The 25,112-nt window shown below is 37.9% G+C and overlaps 4 protein-coding genes and 1 long non-coding RNA gene across 6 annotated transcripts; 2 read left to right on the top strand and 3 right to left on the bottom strand.

The window, feature by feature from the left end:
- Nucleotides 1–236: 236 nt before the first annotated feature.
- LOC133706979 (uncharacterized) lies at nucleotides 237–2,473 on the bottom strand. Its single transcript, XR_009844849.1, has 3 exons — nucleotides 1,977–2,473; nucleotides 1,522–1,568; nucleotides 237–752 (listed from the first exon to the last, which is right to left on the bottom strand). It is a non-coding gene; the product is annotated as an uncharacterized LOC133706979 (long non-coding RNA).
- Nucleotides 2,474–12,847: 10,374 nt separating this feature from the next.
- Nucleotides 12,848–16,939, top strand: LOC133746327 (anthranilate phosphoribosyltransferase, chloroplastic-like). Its single transcript, XM_062174510.1, has 10 exons — nucleotides 12,848–13,217; nucleotides 13,306–13,449; nucleotides 14,834–14,995; nucleotides 15,091–15,174; nucleotides 15,516–15,704; nucleotides 15,831–15,921; nucleotides 16,075–16,134; nucleotides 16,261–16,379; nucleotides 16,457–16,591; nucleotides 16,682–16,939. The coding sequence occupies exons 1-10, from the start codon at nucleotides 13,014–13,016 to the stop codon at nucleotides 16,709–16,711; spliced, it is 1,218 nt and encodes a 405-aa protein (XP_062030494.1). The 5' UTR covers nucleotides 12,848–13,013; the 3' UTR covers nucleotides 16,712–16,939.
- Nucleotides 16,940–17,039: 100 nt separating this feature from the next.
- On the bottom strand, nucleotides 17,040–18,426 carry LOC133746328 (wall-associated receptor kinase 4). 2 transcript variants are annotated; one of them, XM_062174512.1, is made up of 4 exons: nucleotides 18,230–18,426; nucleotides 17,489–18,004; nucleotides 17,267–17,314; nucleotides 17,040–17,178 (listed from the first exon to the last, which is right to left on the bottom strand). In XM_062174512.1, the coding sequence occupies exons 1-4, from the start codon at nucleotides 18,300–18,302 to the stop codon at nucleotides 17,141–17,143; spliced, it is 675 nt and encodes a 224-aa protein (XP_062030496.1). In that variant the 5' UTR covers nucleotides 18,303–18,426; the 3' UTR covers nucleotides 17,040–17,140. The 2 variants fall into 2 exon arrangements, with proteins under 2 accessions (XP_062030496.1, XP_062030495.1); XM_062174511.1 differs by having other exon boundaries at nucleotides 17,489–18,426.
- Nucleotides 18,427–19,162: 736 nt separating this feature from the next.
- Nucleotides 19,163–21,167, top strand: LOC133744127 (uncharacterized). The gene is made up of 5 exons (XM_062172265.1): nucleotides 19,163–19,321; nucleotides 19,859–19,963; nucleotides 20,215–20,470; nucleotides 20,641–20,718; nucleotides 20,801–21,167. The coding sequence occupies exons 1-5, from the start codon at nucleotides 19,223–19,225 to the stop codon at nucleotides 20,932–20,934; spliced, it is 672 nt and encodes a 223-aa protein (XP_062028249.1). The 5' UTR covers nucleotides 19,163–19,222; the 3' UTR covers nucleotides 20,935–21,167.
- A 173-nt stretch (nucleotides 21,168–21,340) lies between these two features.
- On the bottom strand, nucleotides 21,341–25,112 carry LOC133744126 (M phase phosphoprotein 10-like). The gene is made up of 11 exons (XM_062172264.1): nucleotides 24,374–25,112; nucleotides 24,215–24,264; nucleotides 23,883–24,009; nucleotides 23,622–23,759; nucleotides 23,296–23,364; nucleotides 23,157–23,198; nucleotides 22,902–22,970; nucleotides 22,627–22,698; nucleotides 22,484–22,537; nucleotides 22,204–22,345; nucleotides 21,341–21,828 (listed from the first exon to the last, which is right to left on the bottom strand). The coding sequence occupies exons 1-11, from the start codon at nucleotides 24,995–24,997 to the stop codon at nucleotides 21,761–21,763; spliced, it is 1,455 nt and encodes a 484-aa protein (XP_062028248.1). The 5' UTR covers nucleotides 24,998–25,112; the 3' UTR covers nucleotides 21,341–21,760.

Genomic DNA, 25,112 nt, shown 5'->3' with positions numbered 1-25,112 from the left:
TTACCTTAATTGTTTGGTAATACAATGTTATTCAAATGCTCTTGTTATCATTTTTTATCTTTATTATATCCTTATAAATTTTTGTTAACTTTCAATTTTTATAAATCATGGTGACCATATAATTAATATTGGATAATTTTTAAAATAACATGTACAAATATATTAGTAACAGCTTAGATTTTTCAATGTGGGCGTCTATCTCATTTCTCCAACATCATGAACCTAAAATTGATGACTCAAAAGATACCAAAGAGCAAGTTTTTCTTTTCGAAAATTGACGATACTTTTATTAATGAGAATAACCAAAGAAGAGTACATCTCTGACTGATATAAAAGCTAAATACTGGAAACAAGAACTTCAAAAACATAGAGAAGGTAATAGAACACCCCATGATGATCATCATGTACTACATGTCAACTTCTAGTGACCTAGAAATCACAGTCTATCAAGAGTAGTTGACCTTCCTGCAATTCTTTCTGATCTCTCCCCTTGAACCTGTAATTGGTGAAAGATTCCCATCTTAATCATGGACTTGGAAAATTGCTCGAGGAAAAGCTCGTTGTTCATTGCATATTGCTGAACCAATTACTTGGCTACTTCACTCTTTGTAACAAGAACTTGGTCAGAGTTAAGCAGGCCCTTGTTAGTCAATAAGTTCTTGAAGTAGCTGTTGTCAAACTTTGTTGGGCTCACAAAGTCCAGGAAGAACAGGTTTTGGTCTCCACCAGATCTTGGGCAATTGTTCCTCAAACTGGCAGCATTTGGAAGATGGTTCATGATCTCAGCTAATGTTTTTGAAATATGCCAACCAATGGCAATAAACTAGTCCTGCTTTGCACTCTTTTCCCATCTATGTTTTGTTACTAACATGATATCTATTGAAATCGACAATAATGGCAAATCTGCTAAAAGAAGCAAACATGCTATGATGGATTCTATGAGTATCATCATATAGACTAACATGGAACCACTTAATCTGTACCACAAAATCTGTCAAAATTTTAGTCTTCATATGTTAGTTTAATTGATCCCTCATATAGGGATCAAGACAACACAACTATGCAGATCGTTTTAATTGTACCACAAAATCTGTCAAAATTTTAGTCTTTATATGGTAGTTTAATTGATCTACAACATACTACTTGATCCCTCATATAGGGATTCGTACAACACAACTATTAGACAAGCATTGAATCTTGACCAATACAATCTGCATATGAGAATGCAGTATATATGCAATGAAAAATCATAGTTTGCAACACGGCTAGCTATATGCATAGCCCACAATAGGCAGTAAAAGATGAAAAACGGGGTAATCATCTAGATACCCACCAAACCAATAGTTCCCTTATTTCTTTGATTTGCTATTTCAACATGCTTACCCTCAAGCATCAGTTTGAGATATCTCCCAACATTATTATAATCAAAACACCCACCAAAATTTCATCGTCAAAACATGCCAACATATGATAGCATGACACACAAACAAGCTTGGTTTGAACTAAATCAAAAATACGTACCTTGCCAAGCTGATCATAGGCAATATATTCGGAATTCCAGTTCAATACTGCATATACAACATTTGAAGTAGTTAATAAATGTCAGCACCAAAATTGAACCACACACAGGGTTCATGAGTCTAAATTCCAATAGATGTCCACCCATTCATAATATCCTCCACTTCTCTCAGCAGCTTCAATTGAGATCACATCTCCAATTCCCATATATCCTCCACTTCTGGGAGAGTAGGGCATGTTTGAATTGAGTGAACAAAGAGAGGAAGAGGAAGAAGAAATTGAAGCTACTGGAAGAAAACTGCTCGATTTGTTTCGTTGATTCATTACCCAAGCATAATTGATCTAAACGAACTACACTCAAGCATAATTGATCTCATATCTGTCAAACCCACAACAATATTATCTCAAACATTCATCAAATTCAAAGAAATTAAAACTGAAATAGATACAAGACTAACCCTGAATCAAATTGCCAAGAAGCCAGCCATCAAGGATTGAGGCATCGATTTCGAACACGGATGAGAGATTAGATGAAGGCAGTCAGAGAGAGAGATCAACCCACAGTCATGCAGACGGTATTTCCGAAATGAAGAGAGGTGAACACGGAAGAGAAAAAATTTATGGCATTGTGTAATTGTCGAAACGAAGAGAGGATAGAAATCGGTATTTCTGAAAGTTCATTAAACTACAGTAACACCGCTACAGTGACAAAAGCCATCCCCTGCTTCTAAAAGCAAGGCACCGGCGGCTTTGGCTTTTCCATCGAAAAAGCTCTGGCTTCTGGAAAAAGTTGAAGAGAAGCTAGTTTACCAAACGCGAGAGGTCGAGGCGCTTATAAGCAGGGGAGCAAAAAAGCCCCCCCAAACGCAGCCTAGGTGTTGGACCTCATTTTGTTTCCAGTTCAGAAGGCAAGCAACCCGTAATGACGCCAGGCCTTTTAGGGTTTTGACAAATGTTACTGTGTGGATGAGTCACACACTCATATCAGGAACGTGGATACACGTCATACAGCTTATATACGAAGAGATAAGCTAGACCGGCCAGCCCCGACATGCAACTTGCACATTAAACGTTCTTTAATCTCAGGGCAGCTCCGACAACGCTGCCCGAAACCACCCTTCCTTGTATGCACCAACCTGCCCGCTGCCCAAAACCCTAGAAGAAGAAGAAGATCCTCCATTATAAATACCAAAGCGATCGATCGATGCCTTCATTTCACAGCCTCTCTCATTCTTCCTCCTCCTCCATGTTTCCATTTCCAGCTTTTCTTTCTTATCAGAACATTGTTTATGGTTCTGTTTTTTCTTTCTGTTCTTTCTGATATTGTTTTTTTCTACTTGCAAATATCTTCCATCCGCAAGCACCAATTTGATGGGCAGAGCGGCCATGGTTTGCACAGATTGACTGAAAAATTGAGTGCCTTTTTATATGAGTGCTTTAATTAGCTGCTATTCTTTAAGAGGTTGATATGTGATTTCTGCAAAACCTCTTTGGATGTGCCAGCATACATTTCTCCTCCTTATCTATCATCTCTCTTATATGCGTTTTCGTTTTCGTTTTCTATGCTTGTTCAGAAATAAAAATCGAAAACGAATATGTTATCAAGCGGAAACAGATCACATGAATTTATACCAGCAGATTAAGTGAAGTACTAGTGCCTGGTCCTTTCTGAGAATTGATAAGTGGAATATATGGTAAATATTCTCCTGGTTCTTGGTGTTGGTTGGCCTTCCAGTTTTGGAAATGTGAATCTGGGGTATTTCTGAAGAGTCAACGATGTCTATAGAAAATTTCCATAAAATCCATACATTTGGTGAGGACCAGGTAAAAACAGTATTGGCCTGCTTTCTAAAAATGGCATTGTTTGCAATTTTGGTTGTTCCCCACTTTCCCACACAGGGCCGGCTTGGCCCCAAATGGTGAAAGTGACCCAAAAGGGAATTGTCAATTTTGGCAAAATGGATTTTGTTTTTCTTTATGTTTAGTTCCCGAATGGGCTTTCAATTTACCAGAAGTAGTTCATTCTCAAAAAAAAAAAAAAGGTTACCAGAAGTAGTTATGGAAATCAAAGCCCAGAACAATTTGTAGTTGTTGAACACGATTTTTCGTTAGACGGGATACTCCACTACTTGACATCGGACTGAATGACTGATTCAGAACTAGAACTCCAGAAGTAGGGATTGGGATGTGTCTCAGTTCTCACTCTTCTGGAACAAGAAAAATTATTCAACATAATTATTACGTACGTTGATGAAAAGAAGAATCATATATCCTATCAAAAAATATCATCTCTCATCCTCGATCTCTTTCATACATTATACCTTTTACGGAATTAATTCAATATCATTGATGCAATCATGCGGAGGGATCTATCTTGCGGATCTAATTCAAGATTTGAAAATGGGATGGGCTACGTATTCATGTGTCTTTCTGGGCGAAGCCAAAATTTTTTTTTTTTTAGTACAATTATGCACAAGTGTGAGAATGCAAGAGCGGAGAGTTCAAGTGTTCATCGATTGAATTTAGTTTAAAATTTAGACATTTTTGGGAAGACGAAGAATGAGAGTTTGTGATGGATGGAGAGAATGAGAGAGCTAGAGAGGAGTTTGACTTTGATAATTCAGGAGTTCGGGTGGGCTTCGTCAAACATACATACAAACAAAAAGTATATATCATAAATTTTTTAACCCAAAAGTCTACGGAGGGCTTGAGTCCTCCCACCCCTATACCTAGATCCGCCCTTGTGCATATGGGAGCTTAGGGATCTATGAAGTTGCCTAACCTATGTATCGAGCATTGATGATTACGTACTTTTGGGGTTAGCTAATTTATATTCATTGCTTAACTGACACATCTAAACGATCATGTTTCATGTGCATATTCATGTGTTCAGTTTGGGTATCTGAATGTAAGAATTAATAGTCGGTGCAGTGATGGATTGGTTTGTAGTAGGATTCAAGGACTGTGACTGATTCTTACTCTCTTTTTTTTTATCAAGAAGAAACTTCATTAATAAATGAACTGGATACAATGAGTTTTGGCATCATCTCAAACACAGAAATGGCCACTGGACTTCACACTGGAACTCCAACATGACTGACTAATGGAGCCAAAAAGGCCCCGACTCAACTACAGACTTAACTTGCACTACAATTAAAGGTAAAGACAAGATACGCAGGCGCAGTGAATCCTTGATACATAACTTTGTCAACACTAACGCGCCACCCAGAGTCCTCCTGACCTGCCTTTGATCGACCAAGTCTACACTAGTCGTGACTTCGAACCCGACCAAAAGAAATGCTAGACCGTCAGACCTGAGACTAAAGTAAACCCAAGACCATGGCCACCTTAATGTCAACACCGTCAATCCACAAATGCTCCAAATCGCCATCACCTCCGACTCGAAGATCAGAGAGGAACAATCCCACTAGAAGGCCAAGGATGATTGTCAATGCTAGTATGTCACCGCCAGACAATTTCACCACCACTGCTGACCTAACTCCAGAACAGGAACGACCGCTAGACCGCCGAATAGAAGATTGTCTAAGCCAAAATTGCAGTGCACTCGACCCAACATCTAAACTTAAAACAAGACCTTGAAAGTAACTTATTGCTGAAAAACAAAACAAAGAAACCAAAACCTAAACTTAACATGCGAATAACATAAAATAACACATTTTGGGACCTGAGCCCAAGCACAGACCCAGGCCCAAACTCCATCTAGCCCCAGCAACAAGCCCCTGCCCAAACACCGCAGGCCGAGGCCCAAGCAGGATAAGCACCACCAGCGGCCGAGCTTGGCCCATACCTCCCACTGCCGCCGGACCACCGACTACCATGCCCTACCAGATCCGCCACCCATGACGACCATACCAGTTCATGCCACCACGACCACAGCAAATCCAAACCAGAAAGCGCCCAAACCTGCTCAGATCTGATCCCTTCCCAAATTGGATCCAGAGATCCAACCCGGATCGCGCCGCCGACCACCCCAGATTGGACACCTCTATAGGAGGATGAAACTGCCGCCGATCCGGACCACGCCACACCGCCATGCCCACGACGCCACCCAGCAGCCTCCACACTTTCGCAATCAAACCACTCCGCCGACCAAGCCAGCGAGGATCAAGCCAAAACCCGACTGCCGCCTGGATCTCCCTCCACCGCAAACTCCCCGAGTCGAACTAGAAACGCCGGCAGAGGCGCAACTCACTCTAATCCCAGATGGGATCGACAAAAGCCCGTCCGACGACGGCGAAAAGGCTCGCCGCCGGACAGGGTAGGAGGCTCTCGCTCGCTCTCTCTAGGTTTTTTTCGCAGCTTCCCGTGAGTAAGCACGAAAACACTGATTCTTACTTAAGGCCGTGGTGTGCGTAGAATTAATCAATTTGTTTATGAAAATGAAAATGAAAATGAGATAATATCCTCAAAATTTCCGCGATATTTCCGTTTTTTAAGGGTCTCGATATATCTTTGACACTAAGAGAATATCGGGAGAAATTTTCGAAATTTAGAGATATTTCCGGAAATATTCAAAATTTTTGCGAAATTCCGAGATTATCGCTACCTCTCACGATATGTGGCTCGTGAAAACTATCCCTTGTTCTTATCCAATCCGACTAAACTGATAACATCTAAAGAAAAAAACTTTAAAAATTTATAGGGTCATGTATTGTTCTTTGTGTCTTTTCCCTCCATGCTTATAAATCTTCTAATTATCTAATTTGCTAACTAGTAAACATTTGGCTTTATTAAAAAATAAAAACTTTTCTATGTATTTCAATGGACCATTTTCTACTTCTTTTTCTGTTTATTTGAAGACCGATTTTTTTTTAACATATGTATTTAATTATAAAATATTATTATAATTAATAATTAACTCTCCTAATCTCCTATTTAAATCATTTTTGAGAATTCTCATGTAGAATTTTATATCATTGTCATGTCAGTGTATCTTATTATACTCTAAATTACTACAATCATTATACAATTAAGTTCATCAAACACTTTTTTTGAAAGGGCCGTGACCACTTACCCAAATTTGGGTCAATATACTCCCACTTACTCCACTAAGAGTTTTTTACTCTCATTTACCCAATTTAATATTTGATGACAATTTTGCCCTTAACTCAATTAATTAATTACATGTGCATCTCCCTGTCTCTCTCCACTCTCCATGATCTGCTCTTTCTCTCTCATCCCCCATTCTCCGATCTCTCTCTCTCCCTGATCTGCTCTTTCTCTCTCATCCCCATTCTCCGATCTCTCTCTCTCCCTCTCTCTCTCAAACCCATGGCTTCTCCGAAAAGAGCCCATCATCATCTTTAGAACCAGAGCGTCGGCACTCCGGCTCGGCGTTGGTAGTCCGACCCTCCTCCCCTCGCTTCTCTCCCAGCGGCACCCCCACCTTGGGTGCCCAGCGCCGCATCGGGATCGCGCCAGATCTGAGCAGCAGGTGTCGCGGAGCTGGTTGCTGAGCCGGCCTCACACTCAAGTGGGTGCCCAGAGCACTTTTTTTTTTTTTTTTGGTATACTGTGAGCTCCGAGAATGGGTGATGTGCTCATATTATCCTATATTTCTATGCCTCTTAATCTTCATATTTTTGTTTAGTTCTCTTTATTTATGATTTATTTACGTTAGTTTAGCGTTTTTGTAGGTTTGTTCCATAGAAAGAAGAAAAGAAGATAAAATGAGCTAAGTAGGATTGAAAGGCAATGTGCAATCTGAGACTGAGAATCTGTCTGTGCAGAACATCCAACTTCCTCGAATTACTGGGAGTTACTCAGATCGAATCAGACAATTAGCCTTATATCATTGGAAAGCTACGGATGTCTACTTTCTGTAGAATTTTACGGATCTTGATTTCGATACTTCTGGAGAAAGTTATGATTATTTTAGTGAAGATAGGTCAGACAGGAAATCTGCTCGGGAATTTACAACCATTCGTGGAGAACTCAAGTTCCGTGGCACAAGATCATCAATCCTAATGTTTCAAGGAAGTTAATTCAGATGAGGATTCAATGATGAACTTATTCCTACTTCTACAAGAGATATTTCAAGGTTTTCCCATTCCAAATGAAGAAAGGAATCTAAATCCAAGTTTTACAAGGAAACATGAAGCCAAAGATGAGCAGAAATCTTCCCTATATAAGGGAGCACGAATTTACATGAGAGGGGAGTCTCGGAGCACATTGAAGATGCCTAAGGAGCGGAGACGACTCATCCATCTTCCCTTTCTTTTCCCCTTCCATTCTATTTATGTTTTTTCTATGTTTTATTTAGTTATATTTTGCTAAACCTTTTTCTAGGGTTAAGATGATGCCCTATCATGATTGTTTATGTACTTTGATGATATATTGATGGATTTATAGGTTATTTATGATGAATTCTTAGTCACTATTTGAATTGATGCTTTATGTTTAAGTTCTTTGATTGATCACCTTAGGGCTTTGCATATAGTAATTGGAAGACAAATTTGAAGCAGAGATGCAATATAATTTGATTAGCTTCTTGTGATTAAGTGTGGTAAATTACATTATTACTTGAGAAAGACTAATGGTTTGCTTGATTCCCTTGTTTTCTAAAGCGTAATGAGTCTTGCATGTTAAATTTATACCTGAGAAGGATAAACTGCATAGTTAGGATATACGATCTTTACCCGAGAGGGAGAGCATCATGCACTTAAGGAAAACTATGGTCTAGAGTACCTGAGAAGGACTTAGATACGGGAATTATTATCAAAAGAAATAAAAGAATTTGTTAATTGCATCGAAACATAAATAGGATTGTTAGTGGTTGATTCCGAAACCCTAGGTTTTATCATTATTTGTTTCTTTCTTTCTTTCTTTATTTAATTTTCACATTATTTGTTTAGTTGAAAACCTTAAAACCATATCTTCTTTAGTTTGATTGTTTATGTGTTTTTGTGTTTGGATTAATTAGGTTAGGATTTAAATTGATTATCAATCCTCAGTTGGAACGACCTCGTACTTGCACACTATACTAACGACGATTCGTGCGCTTGCGAGTTTTAATTAAAATTTCACAACAATGGGGAAGGAAAAAAAAGTGAACGTGTACAATTGAACATATAAATTGATCAATTGTGTGTATTCATTTTGGTTTTGGTTGTTTATGCAATTCACTTGAGGGCAATAATGTGATTATTACGGGGTAATAATATGATTATTGGGGGCAATAATATAATTATTAGGAGGCAATAATATAATTATTAGGAGGCAATAATATGATTATTGGGAGGCAATAATATGATTATTGGGGGGCAATAATATGGTTACTGGGTATTATTAGGGGGCAATAAATTCAGACGCCGGAATCTGGTCATCAGTCCGGCGACCGGATTTCGGATTCCGATGATCGGTTGCCAGAGTTCGGTCACCGGAGTCAGCGACAGGCCACTGGTCACCGGAGTCCGGCAAGGTCTCCGATGACTTCTCTCTCTAAGTGAGAAAGAAGGAGAGGGCAAAAAAGTCTCAAAAATAAATAAAAAAGAATAAAAAAATAATTAATTGGGTATTAGGGAAATGATCTCTTAGAGTGTTTGGATAAGTGGGCAATCTCTTAGAGTGTTTGGACAAGTGGGGATAATTAACTCCAAAATTGGGTAAATGATCATTTCCATTTTTTGAAATATTATAGGTAACTGATCATGTGAACATTTCATGAAAATTCATTAATGATTTCCATGTTACTTTCTAAATTTCCATCATTTTTTTCGAAAATTTACTTAGATGGAAATTTCCTCGATATTTCCATCGAAATTTCCATTTTTTGGACTATTGATATTTCCTCGATATTCGATATTTTAGTCATTGGTCTATGGTTAAGAATGCGGTGACTGGAAGGGAACAAAGAAAAGGGAGGCCACTAAATGGGTCCTCCCACCAAGGGGAAGAATAGGTCAGTTTCTTGTTGCTTGGTCAAGAAACACTACCTCATGCTGGTAGTACGCTGCACTGTGAGGCCAAGGCTATGAGGGCAGGTTTGCTTATTGCCATCCATCAATAATGGAAGTTCATTGAGTTGGAAAGTGATTCTTATATGTTGGCGAATGTTTGGCATCATACTGGCGATGATTATTCCGAGGTGAGTCGAATTATTGATGATTGGAAGGAATATTTTCATGTTTTTAAGTTTGTTATAATTTGACACATTTTTAGAAAAGCAAATAGTGTGGCAGATAGATTAACCCACTTTGTTAGTTTGGGTCATAGTATTGATCTTACTTTAAATGGGCTCTTACTTTCCTTCAGGATGTGCTCTACAATGACTCTTGTAAAACGATACAGGTATTACGTCCCCCCCCCCCACCGATGTGTATGTGTATAAATTTAAATAATAAGTGTGGAGATGAACCTTCCAACTTAATTATGTTCTAAATTCCTATTTCAAAATAAATATATTAACATTGTTACTTCAATGATGACCGATAAATGAAATATCAGAGAAGATTCATATTCGATAGATTTAAATTTGAGTTATCCTCGATTGAATTGTCAACACCACAAACTTAAAATAATCTCCGTGATAAGTCAAATCGTTATTGAATTTTACAAACGACAAAATTTCATAATTGAAAGTATGTCATATCTCCTATTCTACTTGATACCTGAAGGCCATGTTTGGTTGACTGGAAAGGAAATGAATCACTTTCCTTTCCTTTGGGAAAGTGTTTCCGGAGGGGGGGGAGGGAACCAAATTCCTCCACTTTTTCCTTTGCTTTGGGAAAGTGTTTCCCTTCTTTGGCTGTCCCCAAACGCAGGAAAGGAAAGTATTTCCTTTCCCAACACCCACTTTCCGGGAAACAAACATGGCCGAAGTGTTAAGTACCAGGAAGTGAATCAAATTTGATAGGCTGGGATGCAACTGTTTCCTAACTAAAATGTCAAATTTTGATTGGGTGTGAGAAACAACAAAATTTCATAATTAAAAATACTTTTATCTCAACCGGATAAATGGTATGTACGTAAATCAATTACTAGAGGATGAATCACATTCGATCAATTGATTTGGATAGAATTTGTCGAACTTTGATTTAATTTCAGAAACGATAAAATTTCATAATAAAATACGATACCTCAATGATAACTGATATACAAAATCTTAGAAGAGGATGATTCACGTGTAGATAGATTTGAATTTGTCAAATGACAAAATTTCATAATAAAATACGCTACCTAAATGATAACTGATATACAAAATATTAGAAGATGATGATTCATATGTAGATAGATTTGAATTTGGCAAACGACAAAATTTTATAATCAAAATACGCTACCTCAATGATAACCGATAAATTAAATATAAGAGAATAATTCACATTCGAGTTGTTCCCAACTGAATTGTCAAACTAGTGAAAATCACAAAATTATTTGTATCACAATTAAAGAACGAGTACAACAATCTCCGCCTGATAAGTTAAATACCAGGATTCGATAGATTGAGAACCTCTTGCATCCCAGCCTAGTCAGAATTTATGGCGAGTTATCTCCATTATAACCGATAAATGCATATTCTAATACTAACAAAATTTCATAACTGTATCCAACAGAATTTGTGTATGCGATTTAATCATTTCATAACTAACAACGCCGTTTAATGTATCTCTGCCTAATTAATCAAACACCAAACTACAAGACAATTTGAAATCAAGACTAAACAGTCTCCAACCGGTTTTGCGAACCCTTACAGGATTTGACAACCAACAAATTGACTCCTGAAATCCCAAATACCTTGAGTAAATAAGTAGCTAAGATTCATTAGCTAAACAATGGTAGTTTCAATCAATATATATTGAGTTTCTTCTTATATAAAAACCATAGCTACTTTGATTTAACAACTCTAGCTTAAAGTATACGAATAACATTTCAAGTAATAAATAAGAGAGATCGACCATAACAAATTACTGAAATTAGAGAGAAAAGGAGACAATATTTAAGAAGAAATAAAGGGAGAGAACAAAGGAGTATAACTTTGGAAGGAACTCTCGTAAAGGGGGAGGGATCACTAGAGTGGAGGATGAGAGATTGAGAGCCATGCTTAGGTGTGAAGCTGCTTGACACGTCCGGACAGATTAGCATTTTCCAAGACCATTGCCTTCTAGAGTTCTAGGACAAAAACTATCTATTTGTGCTAAACCAAAATAAATGAATACCAAATCTCCCGGGATGAAATCTGCTGTCCCCAAAAACCATGTGCCAAGCCTGTCTCCATATTCTGATTGGTCCATTAAGATTAGAAAATGAAAGAAAGATTAAGATAATGATTTTTTTAATCATTCTAAGCCAATCAAAACATGGGGATAGTGTTGGGAGAGGGTTTTTGGGACAGCAGATTTCATCCCAAATCTCCCAGCACGGTGTATTATTTCAATAAAGTACTATATGTTCTTCGAATTCTTCCATGAACTTACTCGTATATCTATACTATTATTAAGAGGAGAGTTTGTTAGCCAAAATCTCGATTTTGACAGAAATGACCTTAAAAGATTAATAAATTTTAAGAATTATTTAATCAGAAGGATAATTAAGACATTTACACTTTTCTCTCCCATTATCTTAACTAACTCCGATTTTTTCTTTTTTCTTTTCTGAAAAAAAAATAAAAATAATTTGCATGCACATGCAGAGCATGTGTGGAGATCGAAAGACTAGTTATCTTAATAAAGTAACTGGTTACATTACCAATATTAGTCAAATATATGTAAATTTATTTGATTTTCTCAATGTAACTGTTACGTTATAAATATTAGTTAATACTTATATTGGTTTATAAAATATTACTACACACAAAATACAACACAAGATATGCAAATTTATTTGATTTTCTCTCAATGTAACTGTTACGTTACAAATGTTAGTCAATACTCTATACTCACTAATTTATAAAATATTATCAAACATCGGAAACAACATGAAATTGAATGATCTTTGACTTAGACTAGAATTATGATAGAGATTAAGATTAGAATTAGGGATTAACATGAAGTGTATTACTATATTTATGAAGAAGCTTCCACCACAGCATAAAAGAGAGGCTTTCACAAACATGGTATAGTATCTACTTGACGCATCGTAGAATGCAAAATCTTTCCGACTTGACAAACCGAAATAATTTCACAGTCCAGAAATTTCTCGTTTCCTTCTTTGCCCATCCAGCACCCACGTTTTACATGATTAGAGCAAATTCAACCAAACCAAAAATAATTGTATCCTTATGTAACCTTAACAGACTCTAAAAAAAAAAAAAATTATAAAAAAAAAAAAAAAAATCCTTATATAACCGATTTGTATTGCCTATATATAATATCTCCCCAGACTTGGGTCTTTGAGAAAGGAAGCCAAAGACTCTGGCTTTAGAGCAGATTTCTCTGAAACTTGTCTTGGCCTATAATGGGGAGTTCTCATTAGCAACTGGGTGTTATACAGTTCTGGGTTTGGGGCTAGAAATTGCAGCAAAATTGAGATAACTCACCATGGCAGTGTCAACGCAGCTTCACTCACTTACCAGTGTTGCTTCATTGACTCACCGCACCAAGGTCAAGTTTAACAGCGCCTGCTGCGCAGCTCTGTTTCCCAATGCAAAGCAAACAAGCCCATCCACGCTTTGCAGTGCCGTGCAGAGTTCACAGTCCACTGTTTCTGAGAGATCAAACCCACCACTTACTTCCTTCAATAAGGTACCAATTGGATTTTTTTTTTTTTTTTTTTTGGGCGGTGAATGAAACACAATTGGGTTTGTGAGAGATTTGTTGTTGTGTTTTGCAGTTGATTGAGTCCTTGATTGATAAGGTGGATTTGTCGGAGTCCGAAGCCGAAGCTTCATTGGAGTTCTTGCTGAGTGATGCTAATGAGGCTTTGATTAGCGCCTTTCTTGTGTTGTTGAGAGCCAAAGGAGAGACTTATGAAGAAGTAAGTAATCTCTTAAAGATAAGAACTTTAGAAAGAAGTAGCATTGTGAGTTGGATCATGTTCTGTAAATTGTATTTTTATGTGGTCAGCATTCTCTATTACTCTTGTTTGTGACTTCTGAAAGCAGTCATGGAAGGCTATTTGTTCGTATCGATATGTGAAATCGGTTAGCTTTGACATTTGAATTTGGAAGGCAACTTAGATGCTGGATTAGTTTTAATACTAGAGCTAGTCATCTTATTCATGAAATTGAGTGAATGTCAATTCACTTTAGATTACATTAAGTTTCTGTTCTTAATAAAGATGATGTTGTGGTTTATAATGTTGCTTAAAATCAGGAAAACAGAAGTTTGCTGTGGCATTAATATTTTGTAGAGGTCCCCTGAATAAACTGGGGACAGAGAATACCTGCTCCAAAGTAGCCATTAAAGTTTGTAATAGCTTGTTAAAGAAACAGAGCTAGAGCTGGAAAGGTAAATTGATAGAGAAATTGTATTGTATTGAATTGACTCGAATTACAATGAATAGTTACATATATTTATACAAGCTATAGAGAATTCTAGATTGGTGTAGACACTTTGAGATACTTTCACTTGTATTCGCATAGTACTGTGCAGTATGAGTCTTGGCAGTATATGTGAAGGATAGGCACGCTTATGCTTTTTTATCAGTGTTCTTGGCTGTATGTTGGGGATTGTATTCCTTGTGTGCATCTACATCACTGGTCATGTGTTCATGCTGGGATAGAGTGATCATAGTGTTATTACTTGTTATGTATGGCAGTTTTCTGCGCGAAATAGACTTTCAGGTACAAACAGGTTCCTTCAATTGGCCTATATATGCCACTCATCTCTATCCTGTCTCTCTACTATAGAAAGAACCATATATTTACTTAATGATGTATGGGCGATCCACTTCATAGACCTGATTCTTAAATGAACGGTGGGAGCTGATCAAAGGGGTTACCTTGTTAAATTTGAAGGAAGATATGATATAAAGGATTACATGCTACACATTCAGCAAAATGGTGATTAAATATGTTGAATATTAAGCCTCCTCAAATATAAATGATTCTTCACTGTGTGACAACTGGTATTCTTTTGGTCTGTTTTGAGGGTGCATGATAATGGCACATGGACATGTAATATTATTTGGTGAGCTAATTGTCCCATGTTATTAGTTTCCTGTTCTGTTGTTCTGTGTGTGTGGTGGTTGAGTTAAAGCGTGCTTCTAGATTCTGTTGTTTTTCCTCTTGTTTGACTAGTTTATTTTCTTGTTTGTCTCTGTACTGTTGTCTGTGGCTGCTACTCTATTTTTCTGATTAAAATGTTCCTTTATATTTGTTTTGTCTATAATTTGTTTATCACTTTTTATGATTGAACAGATTGTGGGATTAGCAAAGGCAATGATAAAGCACAGTTTGAAGATTGAGGGCTTGGATGACGCAGTTGACATTGTTGGAACTGGTGGTGACGGAGCAAACACAGTAAACATTTCAACCGGGGCTTCAATACTTGCTGCAGCTTGTGGTGCAAAAGTTGCAAAGGTAATATCCATCTTCATTGACACTAGCGTTGCTATTTTTGCTGAATTTCTTTTCTTGAACTATGGATAATGGATAGATAATTGTCTGTATTTCAGCAAGGTAATCGTTCAAGTTCCTCTGCATGTGGAAGTGCAGATGTATTGGAAGCTTTGGGAATAATAATTGACTTGGACCCTGAGGTTGGTTCTTCTAACATTTGTTTTAAAAAGATGGATTGATGGTACAGTAGAGTCTAGTTAGTTTGCATCTTCTTCTCCAGGGAGATCCGGTTGAATGCCATAAACAGGGCCTACTCAAATCCTATTGGTTGCAATAGTTGTTTAGTTTAATAGCTGCAAGATATTGACATGAATAGATCGGAATTTAACTTTTCTAATTCCATCAAGAATATCCAAAATATAAAGTTTAAAATGTGCAACTTTAGTGTTTTTCTTTGTGAGAATAAACGCAAAAGAGTTCAGATGCTAACAGTTTATGCATATGCTCGTGCAGTTTTTTATGTTGTTTTTTGTTTAAATAGGGGGTCGCGAGATGTGTTAATGAAGTAGGGATTGGTTTTATGATGGCACCAAAGTATCATCCAGCAATGAATGTCGTTCGTCCTGTAAGGAAAAAGCTAAAAGTAAAGACTGTATTCAACATTTTGGGACCTATGTTGAATCCAGCTAGAGTTCCTTTTGCTGTTGTTGGTGTATACAAGGAAGAATTAGTAAGTGTTCCATAGAACTAGAATGCATTAAACCTTATAAAAACAATGTACACATTGTTAAAATTCGGACTTTCCTATATAATTAACTATTTTCATATGCATTTGATTCATTTCTTAATTGGATAGGTCCTAAAGATGGCTAAAGCATTACAAAGCTTTGGCATGAAGAGAGCATTGGTTGTTCACTCAGAGGGCTTGGACGAAATGAGTCCCCTTGGTAAACTCTATCTTTTACATGAGATTATGATTATTTGGCAATTCCAAGACATTTGTTTGCGTTCTACTGTCGTATAACTTATAGTTGTTTCTTAGCATCTCTGTTTGCACCAAAATGTAAATCCTAACTTTTGTGTAATTGATTTGAATATAGGACCTGGACATATCCTTAATGTGACTCCTAATAAGATTGAGAAGTTCTCCTTTGATCCATGTGAGAATTGCCTCTAGTTCTCAACCATTAAATTCTTTATGCTTTGGGAAATTTGAATAGTTCCATTATCCTTAAAGTTTATGTTATCATCTTCATTCTAATAAAATTAAAAAATTTATATTACAGTGGACTTTGGAATTCCTCGATGCACTATAGATGATTTGCGAGGTGGAGATCCAAAGTATAACGCTGAGGCATTAAAGCGCGTATTATCAGGAGAGAAAGGTTCCATGGCAGATGCGTTTGTAAGTTTCCTTGAGCAATATATCAATGTCATTGCTTCTTATGTTTGAGACATCTATTCATTGTCAACTTTGGCTAGATCCTAAATGCAGCAGCAGCTCTTTTAGTCAGCGGCCGTGTAAACACTTTGGCTGAAGGAGTTTCTTTGGCTCGTGAGACACAACTTTCAGGAAAAGCTATCAAGACGCTTGATCAATGGGTATCTCTCTCGAATGTAAGTGAAGTGATCTAGCTACATGCCTACACCTTAAGTACATGATTGAAAATGTTATTTCATTTAATCCGTTTTATTTAATAATTGCAGACAATGAGGAAAGATACAGTTATTTATTAAGGATGCTTCAGGAACTTTTGGATATCAAGTTTCAAGTTTTCAAGATGAAAGCCATGGTAGAGCCAATGAACTTTGAGACAAAATTGAGAGAACAAAATAAGGCGACTAAATCTTATAATTTTGTTGTACTGTGTTTTAGATTTTCACTTGATAGGGCAGATAAGGCAGTTCTGTATCTTAGAACTCATGTATGTTTCAATGAAAATAAAATAGTTGTGGACTTAGAGATCTCCCTCTGTCAACTCCAATATCAAGTGGCTTTCTCTTTCAATTATGAGGAACAATTATATATTTATATATGAAAGCATAAGTCTCAAAAATATGTTTACAACTCTCTCAGTCCAACATATGAGTAACCCTGGCATTTACATCATGATATAAGCCTCACCGATGCTGATACTGCAATCCATATCTAGAATAGTGAAAGAACTAAATTGCAATCCAAGCTAGCAAACACATCAGTACTCCTACAAACAAGTTGCCAAATCAGAAATCAAAATGTTAGATCTCCTGATGAAACACATTTTTGAAACCACAAGAGCTAAAAGAAGGTACCTGTGACTGTGTTTCCGTTTGAGTATGTTCTTCCTGATGATGATTTCACTGCACATCACCCGAAAGATCATTTATTATGTGACAGTTTGCATATCACTAGATTATGTTTACTAATTTGTAATCTAACAACAAAACATGTCATATTTTTGACACGAGCTAGCATTACTCTATGGACAAAATAAAATGTAATGAACGTGGACAATGAAGTAAATGATGTCTAACCAGAGTCGCAGTTTGATGTCGAATTTGTGCTCCCACACATGCATAATTGCCTAATGCCATCGGTACCATACCCGCAGGTGCCGCCGGTAGCCTCACACGCCCTACAGAACTCATCATTTTCTTGAACAGAATACTTCACATGGATCCCATAAGACCATCCATTAGCCCCATCAAGCCTCAATGGTGCAAGATTGTAAGCGCTGCTGTATCCTTCACACTGAAGCTTACTGAGGTTAACTGACTTGATAGATTCAAAAGGCACAGCACAACACTCGGGTGGGCCTGACCCGAACTTGGAGCCCACCATTCTATGGCCCAGAAGGTCCCAAGCAGGGCAACCATAGTACTCCTCACAGCTCATTCCCGAAACGTTTCTACATGGCAAGTGCTTTCCTGGGAAGCCTTGGAAGAGTGGCGACTGAGCTGAGCAGCCTATCAGCATGAACACATTATCGGCGGACGGATTCATGTAAGGCGCCCGCCATTGCTCCACTGCGAAGCCGTTACCCTTTGCACCTAGCACAATGGTGTCACAAGTTGACATGTGAGGGTCATGTAGAGTGAGGGCTTGGTAAGCATAGTCTATCTCCAGAACCCTGTAGGATCCTGAGCTAATGTGGAACATAAGAACATCGTTGATGCAGTACAGGAGGTCTCGAAAACCCGGGTGGCCACACCCGGGATGGATGGCAAAGGGGTAGTCTATGGTTATGTTTCCACAGTAGGATCTACATGTGTTACCTGAAGTTGATGGAATTAGTACTGAAATTACAAGATGGAGGAAGCTCAGAATGAGCATAGCAGTAGTAGTCATGGATGTAAATGAGAGAGTTTGACAGAACTGGTTTGTGATTCTGTGTGTGAGAGGAAAGGGATGGTGAGATAACTGAGATGTGGGAGTGAAAAAAATGCAATGATACTTTGCTTGGACTAGTGGGCATGATTTGGGGGACTTTATGCAGTATTGAGAATCTTCGTGAATTGTTTATGGGTTTTGGCTTCTCTTTTTGGTTGGAGAAGTTTTAATATCATTAGGGTAGCTTTTGAAATTCCTGCATTAAGCTTTAGGATGCTTTTTGGTACTGCAGGGCAATAAAAATTGCATGAAATGATGCTCATGGGTTTGCTTTATGTTTCTGTCGTTCTTGCTTTCTCTACTTCTCTCTGACTACTAAATCAACAGGACTGATACCGCTATCTAATCTAAAGTGAAAAGCAAAAGTGAACATTTGCATATGGTTTACCAATTCCCCTAGTGGAAGATTGCATTTGCATTGTGTCTATAGCTGTAGATCTCTTTTCCTCTGTTTTCAAAATTATAAGATACTCATCTAATTTGCTCACCTGACTTTTCAAGGAACACACATATAGTATGCCGAATACAAAACATCTTAATTATATTTGATGGTCGACTAACACTTCATGAAATTATGAATCTAAAAATTGAACCGATTAACAAATAATCATCAAACATTATGTAGAGTGTTTGTATCAATCTAAATGTTGAACGATGTAATAAACAACCACTAAACACTATAAAGAGACTTCAATTGTTCACTAATCAATCAATTACCATATATACAGGACGAAAAAGTGGGAAATCCAAACTTGAAACAATTTACCAATTTTTTATTTTTACGATAGAAAGAAGAAATGGAAAAAAGTGTTTTTATTTTTTATTTTCACTTGGAAGTTCCCACGTGCCACCTCACTCTGAGAAATTCTCATGTGGCGATGACGGGTCTCATAAACCCCGCTCCTCTACTTCACCTTCACCTTCAGAAGAAAGTGACAATGGAAGCTGGGGAGAAATCAGAAGAAACTGTATCAAAAGTAATGGATCATCTCTGCTCTCTTTGCTTTTTGAAATGTTCACCAAACGTTGACTCGTTTGCTATTCTTATATACAACCCCAGTAATTAGAAATTGATTTTGGGGAGATTCAATTAATCGTTTTAGTCCCATGGTCGGGTTTAGGGTTTTAGAGGCACTTGTTTCATTGGGTCTGCTAAATTGTTAAGTCTGGGATTTAGAAACTTGGGGTTTTTGGTGTTATATGTGTATCTGAAACTTGGGGGTTTTCCATTGAATTCGAATCGCCCACCATGTGTTTGATGAAATGCCTGCCAGCCCAACCCCGCATTCAAACGCATTAAGCGTTTCATTGTTGGTGTTCATTTGTTCACTGTTATCAGAAATGGACGACGGGCTTGTTTTTCTGTGATATAATCTGGGCAGTATCTGATCTCCTTGCACGTTACAACATTGTTTAGGAAAGAGTTTTAGCATGGGCATCGGAACATTTGTAAGCATAAGTAAAAATGCATTACTGTTCGTATCTGGAGAATAACATTGTCCATTTTGAATCAGCATTCTCCGAAACGAGCCGGAACTGTCAACTGGGGAACAGCAACTGTCGCCGGAGTATTTGCAGGCATGTTGTACGGGGGTAGCAAGGAGGCATCTGCTTCGGTTGTGAGATTCTTTTACTTGACTCTTTGTAGTAAATCATGATTGGTTGATATGTTTGGTTATTATCTTACTCCTCCAAAAGATTGGATGTGCACAGCATGATAAAGTAGCTTTGTCTTCGGCTTCTTCCTTAATGAGTTCATGGTGGATTGTTGATATTGACTATTTACTCAGTTAAATCGATGTTCTACTTTTGTGTCTACGTTTCAACTTTATATACTCAAAGTTGTGAGGAAGTCTGCTTCTTTTGCCAGAGCAAGGATGCTGAAGTAATGTTGAAGCTTGGGAGCACACCAGACAAGCGTGAGCAATATCGTTTGATGAGAGATGCAATGGAGAAACGGTTCATTCGAGTCACGCGGGGCTCAATAGTTGGTGGAGTGCGTCTTGGATTGTTCACTGCTACCTTTTATGGTTTACAAAATTTGCTTGCCGAGAAAAGGGGTGTGCAAGATGTTTTCAATATTGTGGGAGCTGGTTCAGCCACAGCTGCGACATTCGGGCTATTATGTATGAGTTATTTCATACTATTCGGGCAAATTTACTGACTGCTGTTGTAGTTATTGGACATGTTTTTAAGTATCAACTTCTGAAGTTAATGTTTAAAGCCTAAAAATGTGCAAATAATTGATGAATTTCAGAATACTTGTTATCTCACATTCTGTTTCTAATTTATCTAGTGCCAGGATCATTACAATGGCGTGCAAGAAATATGTTACTGGGTTCGATCCTTGGAGCAGTCATTGGTTTCCCAATTGGTAATACATTCTACCTGTTGCTTCTCTTGCACATGTCTCAAACAATCCTATGCTGCTAACCTTTTGATGCAATTTGTGGCAGGGTGGGCACACTTGAAGCTGGTGCAGATAGCAAATGAAGGGAATCCTGCTGCGCATCCTAATTCAGATCAAAGAGAAGCAAAGAGTGGTGTTGGTGCTGCCATTGAGAGGCTTGAAGAAAATTTGAATAAATAGAACAACAATTTTGAGGGTGAACTCCATCAATGTATGCAAAGAGAGGAATATGAAGACTCGAGATAGTAAGATGAACTGGACTATGGCAGGATTTTGTATTGCCTTTCTCATTGTATTTAATACATCTTCCAGGGTGGCCTTGGATGCTGAGAAATAACAGCACCTAGTAACAAAGCAAGGATGTTTTTGAACGTTTGATATCAAAAGTGGTTCCGGCCCCGAGTATTTTGCCACATCTTTTCATATAACATAGCAATGTTCCACCGCGCCAGAATTAGCTTTGAATTCCTCGTGGACATTCTGCTTATTGTTGTCTGATCTTATTTATGTTGACCTTTACTCAAACAGAAAACAAAGGATTTCATAACAGTCACTGACGAGGATCTAATCAGATTCCAAATGAAAATTATAGTTGGAAACAATCGATTTTGATTGTTGATTTCAGTAAACAATAGAACTACAAAAGTCAGATCGGCACATCACAAGCAAAAGTATACAACATTGATTATAGTAACTCACTTCCTTTGATTTATATGACCTCAAGACAAAAGACTATCTACCAAAAATTTTATATCCGAGAAGTAGTAAAAATAAATCAAATAAATTTTTGGGTCAACTTAAATTTCCTTGAATCATTTTCACACATTTTCATATTCCTTGACTCGGAAGGGTGAGCAAGGACTGAGCAAGTGTGATCTTCAAGATGAACTAGATGAACTCTCTTCCAACCAACATCAGTGCTCTTCCTTGCAGTCATTGTATTGCGGCCAAGATTAAATCAAATTATCTTGCAAAACTGCCATCATTTTCTGATTGCACCTTGCTGTCATATGGCTTCTATGCTGTCCTTGTTGCTGTCTCGTGGCTTCTTTGCCATCCTTTTTGCTGTCACAACTGTAATGATGTCCAGAATCAGTACTTGATGCAGATATTGGTATCTTAATTATATGAACACAAAGGCAGGATGTAAAAGAAAATAGGCATGACATGAGTAAAACAACCAAAAGTAGAACAGAATCAGATTATTTCCAGATCTACAGTAAGTCACCGAGCCAGATGATATTTAAATTTGTATATAACAGAAGCAATCATCTGGCCAAAAAAACGGTTGAACACTTGTTAACAATAGCCAATGTATGGCAACTTAAGGCAGCAAGAATACCTCTAATGGTTCTGGCCCCAAGAAGGATACTTAACTCCTTACCACCTTTCTAAATGATAAGGGAGATAAAAGAAGTGGACAATACAACTTTTCTTGTCCAAACTTACCTTTAAATTTCCTTTTCTTGTTAGCTCTCCTCCTTTTTCTCTCCGCCTGTGTAAGTTCTGCTTCTTCTTTAATATCACCTTTGCCAGAAAATACTTCCTCAGGAGCTAGCATTGCTGCATCAGAGACCGCCACAGGTGCAATCTGTCCAACGAAGACACGTCACACACTTAAGCATGATTGTCTATTTCCGACTTCAGGGTAGTAAAAATGATACTCCCAAAGGAAAAAAGAAAAACAAAATAACAGTTAAAAAGGAGGAGAAGGTAAGGATCACATTACCTCTTCCATAACTAGAGCGGGGACATTGTCTTGTATAGACATATCCTCAATAACCTATCCCACAGATAGCAGATAACAAGTAAATACCAAAGAGAGAAATTAACTTTCGCAATCATAGATAACACTTATGTTGAGAAGCATACAGGTTTTGGAGTGAAGTGGAAATGAGAAAGAGCATCCAACTTCAAGCAAAGTTTCCTGAACAGCATTTCTGCCTGATCAATGATATACACCACAAGGCTAATGAATCAGCACTTTTATGATGCAGAAGGATGAACACATAAGACAAAACCTCAGGACAAAAAAAAACTCATGAAGGTATGCATATATTTGTGCATACAAGGAGATTAAAGTTCTATGTATTACAAGAAACATAAAATCATAGCAGAATAGAAACAACAGAAATTAAAACATGAACCTCATTCTTCTGCTTGTCTTTGGATGACAACGGGCCAGAATCTGCATTCATCTTTTGAAGATACTCTTGCTGCAGAAGGTAGATAAAATAGCTACTCAGTACTTTATCCTCGCAACTGAACATACTAACATAGGAAAACAACTTCTGAATATAACATATAGATCCTAAGAAGAAAGAAAGAAATCCAACTCAAGGGGACAAAAGCATGTTGGTGAAGTGAACCAAGTGATGCATTTTGCATCAGAAGATACATACCTCATAATCTTCAGCCAGTCCTTTCTTGCTCTTATTCTCATCCTATATATCAAACAAAGAAAGATTAGACATTGAGGAAGTTAATGTTTCTACAACATACCATAATTAGACTCCACAGGTAATATAGAATAAAGCTTACCATCTCCTTTCTTTCTCTTGGTGCTTTAGCAGGTAAAGAAGGAGCCCTTTGAACATCATCAAAAAGTTCCTATATAACACAAGATCCATTTTATGACCCGTCATGATCCACTTAAAAAAGAAAAAAGAGGAAGTTGAAAAAACAAACAACAATACAACTATACAAGTCAAACAATCACAGAATGAGCATTTTTCTTCTCTAATTTATAGTGGTCCATACAACATACCAAAAAGTTCCCTGTATATAAGTGATTGATCAAAAGGCCGAAAACAATAAATAACTGAACTTTGAACTGATCACATGTATCTATCAAAAATGTTGTTTACCTGCTCAATCCTTTTCCGGATCATATCCTCAACTGCTACTGTAACCTCCTCTGTGATCGGAGGGGCGGGTCTAACATTGTGTTCAAAATCTAGATCAACTTCTAACGCACTGTTCGGTGGCCTTTTTGTTGCAGTTACCTGTCCAAAGCCAAAACCAATGTGTAATCCATTTAAAGACTCATGTATTTCACTAGATAATTGAAGTTACAATAGTGTCAATTAGTGTCAAAAGTAAAATAAAAGAAATGAGAAACAACGTACCTCTCCCCGCATGGTCCAAGTTTTGGGGTCCATATTTGCTTTTTCCCTCTGCTCTATTTCGGACTTAAGTTTCAGTTGCTGCTTTTCATGGGTAGAAAGTTCCTTTTTCCCAAAGAAGTCTTCATATCTGTAGCACAAATGCAGAGTCAAGCATATACCAATGCAGATACACACAGACACACGTTGTAACGCTGATTAATCAAAAGCAAAACAAACGAAATGAAAAGAAACAACCCGAAACACCTTATAATCAAACAAACAAATATACATGAACAATGTTTTTGTAATCAATCACTAATTGCAGAACCCAAGTAACTGAATGAATGCAGTACCTTGCATCCTTGCCATCCCCGTCGTCCTCAGCTTCCCCTAGATTCATGAGCTAAACAGGCAAAAGGAATTTGAATTAACAACCCAAAAATTAAAGCTTCAAATTTCAAAATCAGCAAAATTCTTAAACCAAAACCATTTAAATAAAAAACCAGCCTCACCTCCTGTGCATCATCCTCTTCCTCCTTACCTTCACCATCTTCTTCTTCATCCTCCTTGTCATTCTCATATTCCTCTGCTTCTGTAGCCTTCAAATACTTCCCTAAAGCCTTTATATTAAAGAAACCGTCCTCAATTTCATTGTTGCCTCCACCTTCTTCTTCTACCTTTTCTTCTTCCTCCTCCTCCTCATCTTCGTCTTCTTCTTCTTCTTCTTCCGCCACGTCATCATCATCTTCTTCTTCTTCTTCATCAGATTCCTCCAAATCCTCATCGAATTCCTCGCCGTCCTCCTCCTTCTCAGCTTCCAGAACCTTCTCCTCTCCGTCCACAACCACCTTCAGCTTCTTGATCTCCGCCGGATTCTTCTCGTACCGCTTCAATTCGCGGCGGAGGCTCGAGATGAGCGGCTGGGATTGGATATCGATTTGCTGCCATATCTGCTCGGCGTCGAAGCCGTCCACCAGGAGCTGATCGAAAGGCGATTTCGGCGTGAATGGCCTTATGGAGGAGAAGAGGTTCTTCAATGCGGCTCGAGCCTTTTCCGAGAGGTCGGGGCTAGGCGCCAGCCACTGCGTTGGCTCCGTCGCTTTCACGGAGTTCAGAGCTTCGCTACCGGCCGCCATGATTGAGCGGCGTTCGAGCTGGGGGTTGTGTTCTGGTTTCTCTCAGATTTTGCTCCTGTGTTTGGGGGTTTAGGGTTTTAGATTGGTCGGGTTGAACTAGCTACTATGTAACTAT

The sequence above is a fragment of the Rosa rugosa genome, chromosome 4, assembly GCF_958449725.1.
Source record: "Rosa rugosa chromosome 4, drRosRugo1.1, whole genome shotgun sequence".
Lineage (NCBI taxonomy): Eukaryota > Viridiplantae > Streptophyta > Magnoliopsida > Rosales > Rosaceae > Rosa > Rosa rugosa.
The sequence above is the reverse complement of the archived record's forward strand: the minus strand, read 5'-3'. Positions and strand labels throughout refer to the sequence as shown.

What these genes read in the sequence shown, in the direction of transcription:
- LOC133746327 (XM_062174510.1), top strand. Translation starts at nt 13,014, where the DNA reads ATGGCAGTGTCAACGCAGCTTCACTCACTTACCAGTGTTGCTTCATTG. An exon ending in AAGGAGAGACTTATGAAGAA is followed by an intron (nt 13,450 to 14,833) that starts GTAAGTAATCTC and finishes ATGATTGAACAG; the next exon opens with ATTGTGGGATTAGCAAAGGC. An exon ending in GGACGAAATGAGTCCCCTTG is followed by an intron (nt 15,922 to 16,074) that starts GTAAACTCTATC and finishes ATTTGAATATAG; the next exon opens with GACCTGGACATATCCTTAAT.
- LOC133746328 (XM_062174511.1), bottom strand. Translation starts at nt 18,302, where the DNA reads ATGACTACTACTGCTATGCTCATTCTGAGCTTCCTCCATCTTGTAATT. An exon ending in GACATCAAACTGCGACTCTG is followed by an intron (nt 17,315 to 17,488) that starts GTTAGACATCAT and finishes GGTGATGTGCAG; the next exon opens with TGAAATCATCATCAGGAAGA. An exon ending in AAACGGAAACACAGTCACAG is followed by an intron (nt 17,179 to 17,266) that starts GTACCTTCTTTT and finishes ACTTGTTTGTAG; the next exon opens with GAGTACTGATGTGTTTGCTA.
- LOC133744127 (XM_062172265.1), top strand. Translation starts at nt 19,223, where the DNA reads ATGACGGGTCTCATAAACCCCGCTCCTCTACTTCACCTTCACCTTCAG. An exon ending in CAGAAGAAACTGTATCAAAA is followed by an intron (nt 19,322 to 19,858) that starts GTAATGGATCAT and finishes ATTTTGAATCAG; the next exon opens with CATTCTCCGAAACGAGCCGG. An exon ending in AGTCATTGGTTTCCCAATTG is followed by an intron (nt 20,719 to 20,800) that starts GTAATACATTCT and finishes AATTTGTGGCAG; the next exon opens with GGTGGGCACACTTGAAGCTG.
- LOC133744126 (XM_062172264.1), bottom strand. Translation starts at nt 24,997, where the DNA reads ATGGCGGCCGGTAGCGAAGCTCTGAACTCCGTGAAAGCGACGGAGCCA. An exon ending in AAGAGGATGATGCACAGGAG is followed by an intron (nt 24,265 to 24,373) that starts GTGAGGCTGGTT and finishes TTGCCTGTTTAG; the next exon opens with CTCATGAATCTAGGGGAAGC. An exon ending in CAAGAGAAAGAAAGGAGATG is followed by an intron (nt 23,199 to 23,295) that starts GTAAGCTTTATT and finishes TTTGATATATAG; the next exon opens with GATGAGAATAAGAGCAAGAA.